This window comes from Cuculus canorus, chromosome 1 (assembly GCF_017976375.1).
Source record: "Cuculus canorus isolate bCucCan1 chromosome 1, bCucCan1.pri, whole genome shotgun sequence".
Classification (NCBI taxonomy): Eukaryota; Metazoa; Chordata; class Aves; order Cuculiformes; family Cuculidae; genus Cuculus; species Cuculus canorus.
In genome coordinates, this window is record NC_071401.1 from 157,492,834 (window position 1) to 157,508,168 (window position 15,335).

At 42.3% G+C, this 15,335-nt stretch overlaps 1 protein-coding gene across 1 annotated transcript; it reads right to left on the reverse strand.

Annotated features, from left to right (window-relative positions):
- Positions 1-1,276: 1,276 nt before the first annotated feature.
- Positions 1,277-13,078, reverse strand: WBP11 (WW domain binding protein 11). The gene is made up of 12 exons (XM_009571547.2): positions 12,924-13,078; positions 11,444-11,560; positions 10,583-10,614; positions 9,844-9,937; positions 9,283-9,479; positions 8,335-8,468; positions 7,376-7,575; positions 6,339-6,533; positions 5,653-5,754; positions 4,532-4,846; positions 3,044-3,226; positions 1,277-2,387 (listed from the first exon to the last, which is right to left on the reverse strand). The coding sequence occupies exons 2-12, from the start codon at positions 11,505-11,507 to the stop codon at positions 1,954-1,956; spliced, it is 1,950 nt and encodes a 649-aa protein (XP_009569842.1). The 5' UTR covers positions 11,508-11,560; positions 12,924-13,078; the 3' UTR covers positions 1,277-1,953.
- Positions 13,079-15,335: the final 2,257 nt, after the last annotated feature.

Here is a 15,335-nt window from a genome sequence, read left to right on the forward strand (position 1 = left end):
CTACTGAGACGCAGTAGAGATTACTAGGGAGCATCTATTTTCTCTTAATAGATGTATAAACACAAAACATTATGTAATCTGATGGAAATTCAGCCAGAGCAAAATTTCATTAATCTCTTCTTTTTCAAGGATTCTACTGACTCAGAGTCATCACCAGAGATAACGTGAATAAAGGGAAAAATTAATCTAGCTGATGCAAGTATTGTCAATTCAGCAATAAAACTGCCGTACAATAATTTCTGATGTTAGGGGAGAAAAGGTTGTCAGCAATCCTGAAAGCTGGATGTGTTGTTTCTGACGTGGCCCACCATTCGTGTGACTGATAAAGAACCAGATGGTTACCTGAGTGCATAGACTGAAGTCAGGGCATCCACAGATCCCCTTGTTTTGCTAAAAGTGACAGGAAGTGCTTATATCTTTGTGCTTTTTCCACTTAGAACTGTATTAAAGGCAAGGAAGGAAAAAAAAATAAACTCCTTCATACAAAATTAGCTGAAGACAAACCACAGTTCTGGTCAAGCACATGAAGTACCAGACCCACATGAATCCAGTTTCTACACATGCAGTCCCAGTTAGCCACACAGCTCCCAACCTTGCATATTTATCCAAAACCACAACAGAATGTTAGAAGGCACCTGTATCAGAGCCGCACAAGACAGCGGGCACCCTGGTCTTGGACTCTTCCCAGAAAAAAAAATCTTGCTGCTCCTAGATTATCTGCATTGTCAAATGCAGCTCTTCCATGGGGCCTCAAAGCCCATTCCAGGAATAATGTCTCCGTCACCTCACCTCTAAGCTAGAAGCATGGAAAGTCTTTTCAAAAAAAAAAAAATCTGCACCTTAAAAGCACTAACTTCATAGAATTTGAAATCAGAGATTTTTCCACAAGTGAAATTATCTGTTGAGTTCTTAGAATTAAAATTGTTTACGTTTTCACTTGAAGTAGCCCGTCCAAGATGGATCCAGTGAATATCTGAGGCCTGATATCAAGGAAACCTTTTACTAGAAGTATATAAAAGAAATAACTTTGTAATTATTAGTAGTACTTCAGGACTTAAATTTCTAATAGCTACTACTAAAGGCTGAAAAGGTTGTTTAGGAACTTTAAAAGAATATAGCAGAACTTCAGTTAAAAAAACCCAAACATTTATTATGGAGCCATTGCTTTTCTTTTTTGCGAGGTTCAGAATGCCCCCATCTTTCCTCAAGTCCAGCAAAGAACCTCCCCCCTTGCCATCTACATGCTAGTTTCAGACAAACCACAAGGAAATCAGTATTTTGGTACACTGAACATTTATTGTCTTTCACAAGACAAAAGGAAGTAATCCCGGCCGATGAAAAGCCCTCAAGATGACCATAAAGGGGACAGGGTGCAAAATTCCAGTGTACAGTATACGCCACAAATTACCTCCCCTGACTACCCTGGAAGAAAGATGATTGATCAATCTCACTGCAACTAAAAAACCAAGAAGGATTATAAAATATTTACATAAAGGAACAGTACAGGAAAGAAAAACTGGACAACCATATGCATATGAAAAGCTGCTAACGCTTTTCTGGCTCCTTAAAAACCAGTTCCACTACCCTCACCAGAGTATTCAGGATATGGAAGGACCCAGGCAGAGCCCAGTCATTCCCAGCTCCCACATCCCCCTCCCCAGAGTACCATTATCTACCTCTAAGGAGGGGTAGAGGACTCAAGGGAAGCACATTGCCTTCTTTACTCTTCATTTCCTTGCAAGCAGTGGACATGCTAGCCCTGAAGGGAGGTTCCCAGCCACACCTCACCTGCAGCGGTCCCTATTCAGAGCATGCTGGCAAATTAACCTGTGGATAGGGATCTATTCCGTGTCATGTGAGCCCTTTCATTGCTTGTAGGAGGACCTTTCCTTCTCCTCCATCCATGGTAGTCTGATCTGTGTTCAGAGGGGCAGGAGAGGTGACTAGAACCAATCACAGGAGACCTTCCATTTCCTTCATGAAGGCCTCATACACATCATCCTTTGTCTGTACAGAGATAGGGGCAGCTGATCCAGCCTTAGGGGCAGCTTTGGTTAATGGGAGAGCAGGCTCATCATCCTGTTTTCTCTGGGAGGCAGCTGAAGCCCCTTTATTCTCTCGTCGCACTCGCAAGGCAGTGGGCACAAAGCGAGTGATCTCTGCCTTGGGATTAGTGATCTGTGGCTTGGCACTGATAGTGGCCGTAGCTTTCTTCTCAATGGTGGCTGCACTGGTGTCATCTGCCTTGGGGCGTTGAATCAAGCTAGGTGGGGCACTCAATACCCCTGGATTTGGAATGGGAGCTGGTGGGAAAAGCCCAGGTGGGGCAGGTCCTAATGGAGGCACCAGAGGTGGCCGTAGCATGCCTGGGCGAGGAGGAGGAATACCTGTAAGAAGAAAACAAAACATGAGCTGACTCCATACATGAGAGCCTTGAAATCTTTGGTCAAGAAAGTGCACAAACTAAGAAAGCCAAGAATAAAAAAGAAACCAAAATACCTCAAAAAGATGCAGTAGCACTAACTCTAAAAACACCACAACACATTTTCAACTCTGCATCAAATTCTGGGTTGAAAATACTTTGTCTCCCCAGACTTTGAAAGCTACAGGAACCTGTGTAACGCTCCCTTTCAAATTATGAAGTAATACTCCGAAAATAGTTTCTTGATGATCCATCCTGATGGAATTTCAAAGTCCTCAGAAATGTCTGACCATACAGAAAAAATAAATATCCCTATCTCCAAGCCATTAGGTGGACCAACATTACAGCACCCAGGGGTCATTCAGAAATAGTCCAGCAGAAGCTTAAACCCTGAAACTCCCTGTTCGAGGACAGAATTCTTGATACCAAACCACTCATAGCAGTATGGAATTACTTGTTGTTATTACACAAAATATAATAGCACATAGCACAATGCAACTACACAGACAGGAACAAAGGCAAATCAGTAACTGATTATACTTACTGGTTTGGTCACCACAGCAAAAACTCAGAAAATAAACCAAGAAGAGACGTGGTGCTAAAACAAACAGAACACTTTACCTGGTGGGGCAGGAGGGGGCAGTCGAGGAGGGGGACCACGTGGAGGAGGACCTGGAGGCAGACCTGGTGGGGGGCCTGGAGGAGGGCCAGGAGGTCGGCCAGGTGGAGGGCCTGGTGGTAGAAGTCGAGGTAAAGGCCCACGCAATCCTGGTAAACCAGGAGGTCTCAGGAACGGAGGAGCTCCTGAATGCAAAAGAGAAACTCAGTTTAACATTAAAAAGCCCACAATTATCCTATCAGCTATTACTATAGATCTTCAACAGTAACTTGAAAGCTAATCTAATACTAGACAGCTCCCAATTAAACAGATGATCTAAAAATCTCAAAAAGAGGCAGTGGTTTTAGAGTAAAGGGTCTTAATAGTAGTCAAGTGTAAGTATCTCCTCACATTTGGAAAAAGGGCTCCTCCATATATAACAAAGCAATAGCTGAGAACACCTACTGAGCTGAGGCTGTCAGAATTTAAACAGCTCAAAGCGAAAGAACTTTTCACTCTGGCATTTGATTGCTCTTCCAGCCTGAAAAGAAGTAGTTTTGCTCTATCGAAAGTAACTGTTTTGAAGTTCTTTCTCTAGGAAGTATCAGAAATGGAACAGCAAGAAAACACTGGAACTTTGCCTGCCCACACTACCACCTTCTTGGAAAAGTGATGTCATTAAATTGCCCATACAGAATAAAATACATTAAAACCCAGTATAAGTGAGTGCTTCTTACTGTGGTCCATCTACCATCTTTGCAATTTAGGAACAAGCAACAGATTTATTTTTACTTTTTTTTTTTTCTAAAATTACTAAACAACATTACTGTTATCCAGTTCAGCTATATGATAACCCCATCAACTTACAAAGAACTACTGTCTTTCTCCAGATCAAAGAAACTCAAGTGTTCGCTCTCAAAAAAACCCAAATACACACCATGAAAAGAACTGGTACCGATTTGCCCCATTGCTAGCAGTCTCTAGGCAGTCCAATATTCATATGATGATATGTATTCAAATTCAGTACTTATTTCATCTGAGGATAATTAATCTTCTCTAACAAGACTGAAATATGTTCAGGTGGTAGAATAGCAGAAGCCTTCACACTGTAGCTTTTACAGAAAACATCCACACCGAAACCTATAAATAGGTAGTAGCTCCCAAACCTCTTTAGTCCTGCCTCGCTCAGAATGGGGTACGTGGAGAACGAGAAAAAAAAAAAAGAAATACTAGAGAGGCATGTGGCACCAGGCCTTCATACTTCAAAACAAGCTCTACCGCCACCTGTCCATGTTAGTGCTAATAAGTCAATTTCCATCAGGCTGACTACAGCTCTAGGAGCCTGATACCTCAAAAGCATAGAGGAGATCACAAAGGTCTCAGGAATTACCACGGTGGGTTCCTGTATCCCATCTGCAACACATTCTGCATCTTCACAACTCCCAAACTGATACACTGTCTGTAGTACCAAGAGCCTGCATCCTTCAAACCTGAGCAAGTAAAGTATTTACCTGGTGGAGGGCCAGGAGGAAGGCCGGTGGGTGGGCCTGGGGGCCTCAGTGGAGGGGCTGGAGGTGGTCCTAGCGGAGGTGGCCCTGGCATAGGAGGTGCCTGTATCTGAGCTGGAGGACCAGTCTGTGGGGGTGGCTGCTGCTGCTGTGTCTGGGAAGTTGCAGTAGATGACCCAGTCTCTGCAAGAGCTTCCTCACTGAGTTGTTGCTGTTGTTGTTGTTGTGATGTCTCTTCAGACTCCGACTCCTCTTCTTCCTCCTCCTCCTCTTCTGAATATTCCTCCACCTCTCTCCCTTCTTCTGGAATTTCCTGACCTGAAAATGTAAACACATTTATAAAATCAGCCCACAGAAACTTGAGCATACAAAATAAAAATAAAAGACAGATAAAATTTACTTCAAAGGAAGAAAATCCCACATTTTATTGTTAAACAGAAAACAGAAATAAAAGAAGAATAAAAAAACCAAAAAAAAGTTCTAGACTGAGCATTGCCACCAGGAGCTATGTGTTCCTGTGGGAGATGAAGCTTCTGCTCCCAACCTGAACTGTAGCCATTTGATCTATGGTTTGTGGGAGATTGCAGGTAGTGGGGAGAATGGGGACATAACCTCAAATTAAACATGAACCTCATGTCCAAGAAGCTCCAACATGTTTGGAAAATACCAGGGTGCCTTTCTAAAACAAACAAAAAACTGTCTTCACTATTAGTTAATTTATTCCTACAAAAGGATATTTTTAGGGACTACAAATCCTTACAGATTACAGGTTGAGCCCACAATCTCAGTTTTCTTTTTCTTTAAAAGGTTCATATTTTGTTTGAGCAAAAGATAAGCAAGATAAAATTTAGAAGAAAAAAAAACCCAGTACACCAAAAAAAACCCCGTAAGTTGCCACTATTACTTCAGCTCTGCTACACTGAACATACACACTACTAGACTAAAAATAATAAAATAAACCCCAACAAATATTTGACCACAGCTTATATTCTTCACAGATCTTACATTATGACAGTAAAATATTTATATTATAAAACAAAACCTGTGCAAACAAACTAAGCTTACCAGAAAAAGCTTAATGAAGCAAATTGCATCTCTCCACTTAATATAACCATCTCACTCACCTGCCATTCGTAACATCATAGCCTGGAGTGGAGTCAGTTCTTTCATGTTCTTTTTCTTTTTTCGTGACTTTCCAGGCATGTCTGCAAACCGTACGCTATGACCTGGGGAAAGCAAAGGAAGGGCAAGGGTGATAGGAGGTGGGAAGAAAATAATAAAGGGTCAGATTCCAGTCTCCTCCCTGATACGGATAATGTATCATTCTAACATAATGATGCTTCTTAGATTGGTGTTACAGATTACTTGAAGTTTTGCTAACCTAGTATTCTCTATCAATTGGTCTCCCCCAAGCGATGAAGAAAAAACTATTATCCAAAAGCATTAGCAGTAGGAGATGTAGTTGTCTTAATTGTTCAAGTCACTACAGAGTAAGCACATTTTAGACTGAGTCTCAGTTTTTGTAGGGTATCCTGCCAATTCAATGCTTCAGGTGAAAAACGGCTTGTGACCTTACTAAGCTAACTCAATTGTTAGCAAATCAGGTCCATCCGAAAGATGCCTCACTTCTAGATCATCTCCTTCTGATCTGTTTACTAATAAATATTCTTCAGCTGGAATTTAGGTGAGTTAGAACAGAGCTGGCTAAGCAGATTACTTCCCCCACCCTAGTCAGGAACAGACACAAACAACATTAAGTACCATTTCTCTTTTAAAAATTCAAACCCCGATCTCTAGCTCCCCATCATACCCGATTTCTTTTCTTCACCGCCTTCCCTTTCCTTGTCATTATCACGATGCAGGAAGTCTTCGCCTTCACTGTCTGCATCTGACCTATCGCTGTCGCTATCATCACTACTTTCATCATGCTTGTCTTGTTCCATGTCCTCAGGATAACCTTCGTCTTCACTAGTACTGGACATCTCGTCATCATGCCCTCGCTGTCCTGCAGGAAGCAAAGTATTAGGAAATGCATAAACTCCAAATACAAAATATTCCAGTTTTCATACCAGTGTATGTGTACAGTTAGAAAAATGCCCCTAGCAACAGCACAGACATATTGTCAAGCTATTACTGTTTGGCATGTGTTCTTCAAGAATATTTTGGAAAATCTATTTATAAAGATTTCTTATTAACCAGCTGGTGAATTTAAACAGCAAATAACTGAAGGCAACTCCTACCTACAACTCATTAGTTCGTTTCTATATAGCAAATCACCCACCACTGAAATACTTAAATCCTTTCTATTATGCAATAAAGCTGATCTACCCATTTCCAGAAGTTTCTAGGGAAGACACAGTAATTGTGTTAAAAAGGAGGATCTAGGTTCTCCTACCAAATCCATACTTGGGCTTGGATTTTGGTGGTGGGTTTGCTCCTTTTTCCCCCAGTTACGATTCTTGTTTTTTGTTTATATGAAAAGGGAAGAGTAGTCAGAGAACGCTGGGGGTGGGTTGAAGGGAAAATACGTATAATGTTTCAGTCTTGCTAAAACTACATGGAAAAATATTCCCTCTGCACAACAATGAAAAAAACCAAGTATCTGAAAGTTGTAATTCAAGGTTTCAGCATTTAAAAATATAGCCAACAACGAAGTTGCAAATATTATGAAATGTACTAGGATCACTTCAGAAGTACAGTCACTTAAGAAGAGTCTTTCAAGTAGTATTATATTAACATCCATATTGCCAGAGTATCTTGTCTAGGCCATGCTATGTTCATGACAGTAATACCCACAGCAAAACAGAGTTGTCAGGGAAAACCTGACAGTATTGTGAAAATACTTGCCTGCTTCAGAACTGTAAGAAATCTCCTCTTCTCGTCTTCGAGGGGCCGTCTCCAAGGCAAAACCCACTTTACGACCATACATCTGTAGGACTTGAGGTGGGGGTGGGCCTGGAGGAGGCCCAGGGGGCTTCCTGCCTGGAGGTAAACGTGGAATACCAAGCCCAGGAGGAGGAAGTACAGAAATGGACCGAACTGGTGGTCTGAAAATGAGAAACACAAGACCACAAATGAACAAAACCAAACATGAGCTTAACAGAATTATTTATCCTTCTCCCATTACTGCTTATGCAGAAGCCTTCTAAAAAGAAACATGAACATTCAGAAAGCACAGATTCCTTCCAAGGAGTTTACAATGTTATACAAAGACATGATTGGTGAAGATGATACAAAAGCAAGCTTCTCAGATAGCAACTGAAGAGAAGACTGGAGAAAAGAAAGTATTGAATCTCACCACAGAAGCAGAATGAAGTAACCATAAAATTGGTGAAAACAGAAGACTACTCAGAAAGAAACAGAAATTACTAGTACTAGAATGAGAAACCTGATAAACAACTAAACTAGAAGCTTAAACTGCATATACTAGCAAGACAAAAGAACACATACATGGCAATTTAAGGGGCATTTACGTTCCAAGCGGCAATGCTTTAAGTTTTGCAGATATGCAGAAAAACAAATGCTAGAAGACATAGTATACTACTCGCAAACCAATTTAAATAAAAGCTTGTAATAGTAGTGAAAGATTACGAACGGCTTGGTTAATAAAAAATTAGAATTCACTTGCACAGAACTCCTGCTTTCTCCTAGTCACTGTTACCTCGGCTTCTACCCTTAGCTCTTCCCAGTAACAAAGTGCTTCTTTTCTCACTTCCTCTTAATGGGTTTTTTTTTGGGGGTTTGTTGTTTTGGTGTTTTTTTTTTTTGTGGTTGTTGTTGTTTGTTTGTTTGTTTTCCCTTCTTACCCATAGGCTGATGTCTTCTTGAGGATAGAAGGTGGCTGGGCCCCTGGAAGGGGAATGTCCTGTATGAGGATGTTGGAGGGAGCATGTGGCATATCTGGTAAGGGGATACTTTCCACTTCAACATGCTGAGCGTTCTGGGGGGAAAAAAAAAAAAAAAAATAGAGAGAATGCCTTGCTCCCACAGAAGCTACTGCACAACCTCATTACCTTTCACAGTACAGAACACGTAGAACCCGTTATCTTGCAGTAGTTCGTGAAAGAGATTTGGGAAAAAGTCAACAGTAAAAGCTTTAAACACAAAACAAAGCACATGCAGTGCACCCATGAAAGGCTTTAGTATGTCAGTCAAAACACAGTCAGGTTTCCATCTTCCTTTAGACCTGGAGTCCCCAAAGCAGAGAGGCTGCAGGAAAGTAAGCTTATATTTTTTTAACTATCCAGAAGGCAAAAATCACAGGCTGCTGCATATTCCAAAGGAAAAAAGTAATCTTACATATAGTTGCACTTGGGCAATATTACATTCTCCAATACGGTAGGGAAAGAATGTCAAAGGAAGTTCTTCAAAGAAATGCTAACAGATTCTCATTATTTCCAGTAACACATTTAGCAAAAATTCACAGAAACATCAACTGCATACTGACAGGCTGGCTCTCCCTTTAATACATAAATCAAATTCCAATATTGTTGATCTGCAACATAAATCTTTCTTTCCCTTAGAATTTCATGTTGAATTAAATCAGTATATAAGAGATTAAAATAAAGACTTGATAAAGCCTGTCCTCACTGAAATGCTGCGACTGGAGATATCCAAAGTAACACAAGTACTTAATATGGGCCACATGACATATACACTGGTCTCTTACAAAGCTCCCTTACTTTCTGTCACACCTAATGAGCCGACAAAGAGCATACACTACCACAGTTAGAAGCCTGAGATATAAGCATTACCTTAACAGCATCAAAATACTGGCTGAGTTGTGATCTCTTCTGCTCGTACTCCACTTCCAACTTGCGCAGTTCTTTATAGATGTCAGGATTCTCCTTCTCGTAGAGCCGCAAGATGCGCTCAAATGTCTCACGGAGTTTTTTGCGTTTATCCTTTAGCACTTTTTCATTAAGTTGTGGCTGTTGTACTGGGTTAAACTCTATTCAAAGACAGCAAAAAACAACCCAAAAATTCTTAAGTTACTCTACTCCACAGCTGTGATGAACAAATGAAACTACTTCGAAGCAAACAACTTTCAGGAAGTCTTCAGCCTTACAACAATCCCATCCTTCAACTTTAAGTCAGTATCACACACACTACCCATTACTTGTATCAGCCATCTTCTTAAAACAAAAAAAGTCATCTTTGATAGCATCAAATCACAATCAATTCTCAATTACTCATAGAATCTCCCATCCTAATAGGAAAAAAAGTGTTACCAACCTCCCAGTCATCCTTTAAAACTATGTTAGGTGTCTACATAAACCACTGCCTAAATCCAACACCTGGTACCTCTCACTCACCCATTTCATCCAATTTTTCCATGTCCCGGATAATCTGCTTTGGATCTTTCATCTTTAGTACTGCTGCTCGTACCATCATTCGTTGCTTTTTGTTCTAAGGTCAGAGATCAAAGAGATCAGAAAAGTGTCAGAGACAAAAGAGATTCACTCTTTTGTACCAAATACCCCCCTTCTCGATATTCACTGTCTGCAGAAAAAAATGGCACAACAAAACACCCTGCAAATACTAACTGTAGTGCACACCAGTAGCAAAAGCTAATTAAAACTACTGGGAATTTTAATTTCACTATCTTGCTACCTATGAATCTATCCGATTCTTTCATGCCAATTAAGATACATACAATCAACAAGATAAACCAACTGACAGAAGGTATAAAAAAGAAATAGAAGAATGGGAGTTTCAAGTGGGGATTGGAAGTTTCTTTAGATTGGTGGTTTTGGGAAATTTTTGTTTTGTTGGCTGCAGGGATTTGTTTTTTCAAATTCCCAAATAGTTACAATAAAGTTTCAAAAAGCTGTAATAAGCACAAGTTAAAAAAAACCCAGCATATGGTCCCTCAAAACAAGATTTCCGTCTGCTTTCTTAAATCAATTGTTTGGACAGTACTTTCCAAAGTGAATCTTAGGAAGTCAACCAAAACATCCGTAAGTCTATTCATCAGCTATGGCCCTTTACAATCACAAACATGCTACACAGCACAGGGAATGCCAGGCAAATATTCTTTATCTCTTTATTTACCTTTTTTAGTTCCCTTTTCCGAGCTTCCTTCCCTAGAGAGAAGAGTAAAAGAGAAAATAACTTGAAAGAGACAACAAAATCCATGAAGAACCTTTCCTTCATGAGGACTAGCAGTGTTTCTCAACAGTTCACTCCTTTTACAGAGACTGTAACAGTTTAACTCATCTTCCCAGTCAGAGAGAAATACAGCATGAAATAGAAGTCTATTTCATGTGTGCTACACAGAAAGAAAAGGAAAAACAGCAGTCATTCTGTCTTCAAGCAGGGGTGCTTCTATACAAAAAAGAACAATAGGGAGAAAAAGCTATAGTCATGAAAGCACTGCTGCCCAGAAGCTGAAATACAGACAACAGATAACACACTTTCTAAATATGTAGGTTTTGAGTATGAATCTGAAATGAAGCATATTCACTCTGGTCTGGATTATCTTTATCTGCTTAGCATTGATAACATTTAGCATGTTATCAGAAGGAGGAAAAAACAGACAGGCAACGCCCTCATCTACATCAGAGCCCCTGCTAAATTCGACATGCTCCTCAAATTCTAGCCTCAGACAGATTTAACGGATGTCCCAAGAAGCAGCTTGCAGTTTAGCCAACAGTCAAGTACAAAAACCTTTGAACACTGAAAACTACAGCAAAAACTAAGAAGTAAGTACTCCAAGAAGCAACAGTAAGCAAGCAAGCAGCCTTCTCAGGAAATTCCTACACGAGCCAAAACTGAGGCAATATTTTTGAAGTTAGGAAAACTCAGCTCTGATTCACAAGTGAGAATGTTATCCTCAGAGAAAGCTTTGCATCTGCTCTCCTGGGACATCCCACTTCCGTCCTTCCTATCTGATTTGTTTTTATGGATACTTACGGGCTTGATCTGTGGGATTCATAAACTTCCCACTTTTGGTGGATGATGTAGATCTCCGCCCCATTTTGACTTTCTTTCTTCCGTCTCAAAATAAAAAAATTAAAATGAGGGAGAGACCTGGAAAAGATGACATAGTTTCAGGTCCTTTGCACCAGTAGCTTGAGTGTATTTATTTCTCCTCTCTAAATCAGCAGAGCTGTTCCCTCAAAAACCTAAAATATTTGTGAGGTCCTCAAACTCTACTACAAGCTCAGATATTCACATCAAAATTAAACAGTAATACTTAGTAGGGTGATTAAGTATCTAGTTACTACTAGTCTTCTCCTCACAGACCACTGCCCTTATGCTCCCTACCCCCATCAGTATTATTTCAAGCTTCATAATAATGACTAGAGAAGAAAAGGCTATTCTGGAAAGATTTATTTCTTGTCTTTACACATTTTTCAACTTACAGATGACTATAGGAACACCCAAACTACAGTCAGGGATGTTGTCTCTCACAGATCTAATCTTCCGCCTCTCCCACTCATATCAAGCCCTAATTCCCTGCCAAAACACCACCAGAGAAGAAAAAGGGGAAAAAAAAAATACCCACAAAACAAAAAAATCCAATATCCAACAGATTCCACCCCAAAATGTAAAACACCCTCTAAAATTTGGTTCTTGATGGGATACAGCTTTCTAGTTACCACACTGCATCCATAGATTGTGAGCAACAAGAAAGTATTCACAAGCTCAGTTCAAAGTTTTTGGAAGCCTCATTGCAGTTACCATGTGCATCCTTCTTCCCTAATTACAGCAGATACCACTTTCAAACCACTAAGCGGCATGCCTCTCCTTACCTCCTGAAGAGAAATTTAAGCACAGTGCATCAATTAGGGCTGGAAGGCCTCAGTGAAGGGATTCCTAGCAAGCTTCAAGAACTGCCCACATCCAGTGCACTCACTATTACAAATATACAGAGCTCTGCCCACGGCTCACCCCTTCAGGTTACGCTCACAGCCTGCTGTTTGCAAGAGCATCCCATGATTTGTGATCACTGACAACAAAACTCATAAGGCAACACTTTTTTTTTTGTTGTTGTTGCAGGACACCATCGTTTCTTTAGGTGGGAAGCTCAGCGAAAAGATATAGGAGTTACATTCCCCAAATTTCTAACATTTAACAAGTAAAGTCATAAAGAAGAAACTTCTGAAACCCGGATCCCAAACCTTCCTAGAGCACAAAGCAAAGTTCCCCAATGCAAAACGTCAAAAGCTGAAGGAGGAAAAAAGCAATAAAATCAACCATTAAATTCATTATTTCTTTGATTACGGGCGAACGAGGCAGAAAGTCTCCCACGAGGCACACGACAGCATCTCCCCTCCTCCCCGACGAAGGGAGAAAGAGGAGGCGGCAGCGCAAACCACCACCTCTCTTCTCCTCGCTTTCCCTTCTCCTTTTCCTAGACCAGCCCCGCCTCGTCCCGCTCCTCTCTCACCCCTCCGCCCGGCCGGGGCGGCCCGGCTCCTTCCCGCTGCAGCGGCCTCTACGGTCCCCCCTGCTCTCTTTGCCGCCACGGCCTAGCCGCCATCTTGAACCGGGACCGAATGAAGCACCGCGCTCCGGAAGTGGAGGGGTGGGGGAGGATGGAGGATCTTGAGGCGCGCCAGCGCCCTCTCTATGGTTCTGCTCCTCTTGTCTTTCCCCGCGCGGAGGCGCCTCTATGGTTTGGCCAGACGGGCGCTGGGGGCGGGGCCGGGAGGCGAGGCGCGCGCGCGCTGGGGGTCACGTGGGCGTCCGGGGTGGCAGAGGCGGTGTAGGGGGTGTGGATGCAGTGGCGGTTGAGGGGGGGAATGGGGAGGCGTTCTTTGCGGTTGAGCGGAGAGGCCGCTTTTCCCCTGTGTGTTCTCCTGGGGAGATACTATCGAATGTCTCCCTGTCCTGGAACAAGGTAGAGCTCAGGGGCATGTGAGAAGCCTCTGTTTGTGGGGAATAAAGGCAGAGCACTGAGGGAGCGGGAGTTCCCTGTAGATGGATTCAGATACTACGTGGATTTTTTTACGGGATAAGAGAATGGTTTGGGTTGGAAGAGACCTTAAAGTCCAATTTCAATTCCCATACCATGGGCAGGGACGCCTTCCTCTGGATCAGGTTGCACAAAGCATCATCCAACCTGTCCTTGGGCACCTCCAGGGATGGAGCAGCCACGCCTTCTCTAGGCAAGCTGTTCCAGTGCATCACCAGGCTCACAGAAAAAAATTCTTTGTAAGATCTAATCTAAATCTCCTTTCTCTCAGCTTAAAACTGTTCCTGCTCGTCCTGTCACTGCATTCCCTTATAAAGACCCCCTCCTTGTCTTTACTATAGGACCCCTTCAAATACAGGAAGGCTGCTATAAGGTCTCCTTGGAGCCTGTTCTTCTCTACGCTTGAACAAGATCAACTCTCTCAGCCTGTCCTCATAGGGGAGGTGTTCCGTGCTTCATCCTTCTGATCATCTTTGTGGCCCTCCTCTGGACTTGCTCTAACACATTCATGTCCTTCCTGTGCTTGGTTTGTTGTTGGGTTTGGCTTGGTAGCGGCACTGCTCCCCTGTGAGCAAAGCTGGCACTCCTCTGTAACACGTGTGCCAGCTGCTGTTTAGGGGACTACTGTAGAAAAATGACTGGATGGGATTCATCAACTCAGGCCATACAAAGAGGACAGGAGAGCTAATTTTGTCCCAGCAGAGACAACAAGAGCTGCTCTGTTATTTGCCTTACCCTGCAGCCTTCCATGGAAGCCCCTGCAGCAAACTGATGACCAGCTTTGCAGATACTGGTGAACACTTGGTGGTTGGGAATGGTTTGGTCTCATTGCCCAAACTGCCTCTCCCATCAGAAGTGCACAGACACATGAAGAACCACGATAAAGATATGTGGAACATCTCCTTGGATACCATGGATACCATCTGTATCATTGGGAATAAGGAGGGGGCAAGAAATGATGTATGGGTGCAGGCTTAAAGAATTGACATGCCATGGGGAGGTATAGGAAGGACATTTTTCTATGCACAGGTGCACCTGGGAACAGAGATAATCTGATGTCTGAGCAGGATTTGTAGACCTTCTGCTCTGTGTGGATGCACCTTGCAACATGACATTCTTACAGTATTTCAAATAACAGAGACTTCCTTGGCAAATTTGGAACTTTATGAAGAATCATTGCTGGTTGGGTAAAAGCAAGACTATAAATTTAACGTCATACTAACACAATTATTAATCCCAAATGACACAGAATCCAAGTGAGATGGCCAGCCCAGGAGCATCCTCAGAGCCAGGGCTTCAGGAGGTCTCAGCGCTTAGGGAGTCTTGCTCATCGCATACACAGCAGAGACATCCCCACCTTGTACCTCTTTGGCCTGTTGGTTTTTTTTTTATACTGTTCTTGCTACCAGAAAGAATTTGCTGCAGGGCAGATTTTGGTTGCAACCATCCAGTGCAGGCTGGAAAGCAGGTTAGACTGGTTTTGGCTGGTTTAGAGTTTCTCTTCTTCTTTGGGGCTGTTCTTATTTAGAACATGACAGTGTATCGTTTTAGTTCTTAATCCGTTGTCCACAACAACAGACTGAGCAGAGGGAGAATGCTTGAGGGATTTTGATAGGAACACGCTATCCACACACATCGCTGGAGAGAGGGATAGCTGAGGCTTTGAAAATTGGCAGCTCCTCATAGGGCTTGGGATCTTCTGTCATAATGATTCTGCTCTCAAGCAGTACTGCTGAAGCTCTAACTGCTTTCTCCCAGCAGTGTCTGCTGATTTGGAGCTGACTTGGAGGACAATGGTCCTCTCACATTTTCCACATGGTACTTCTCTCATGCCAAGAGGCAGCTCCAGGGTATATAGAGAAGAAGTGTCAGCAGACTGGTTAA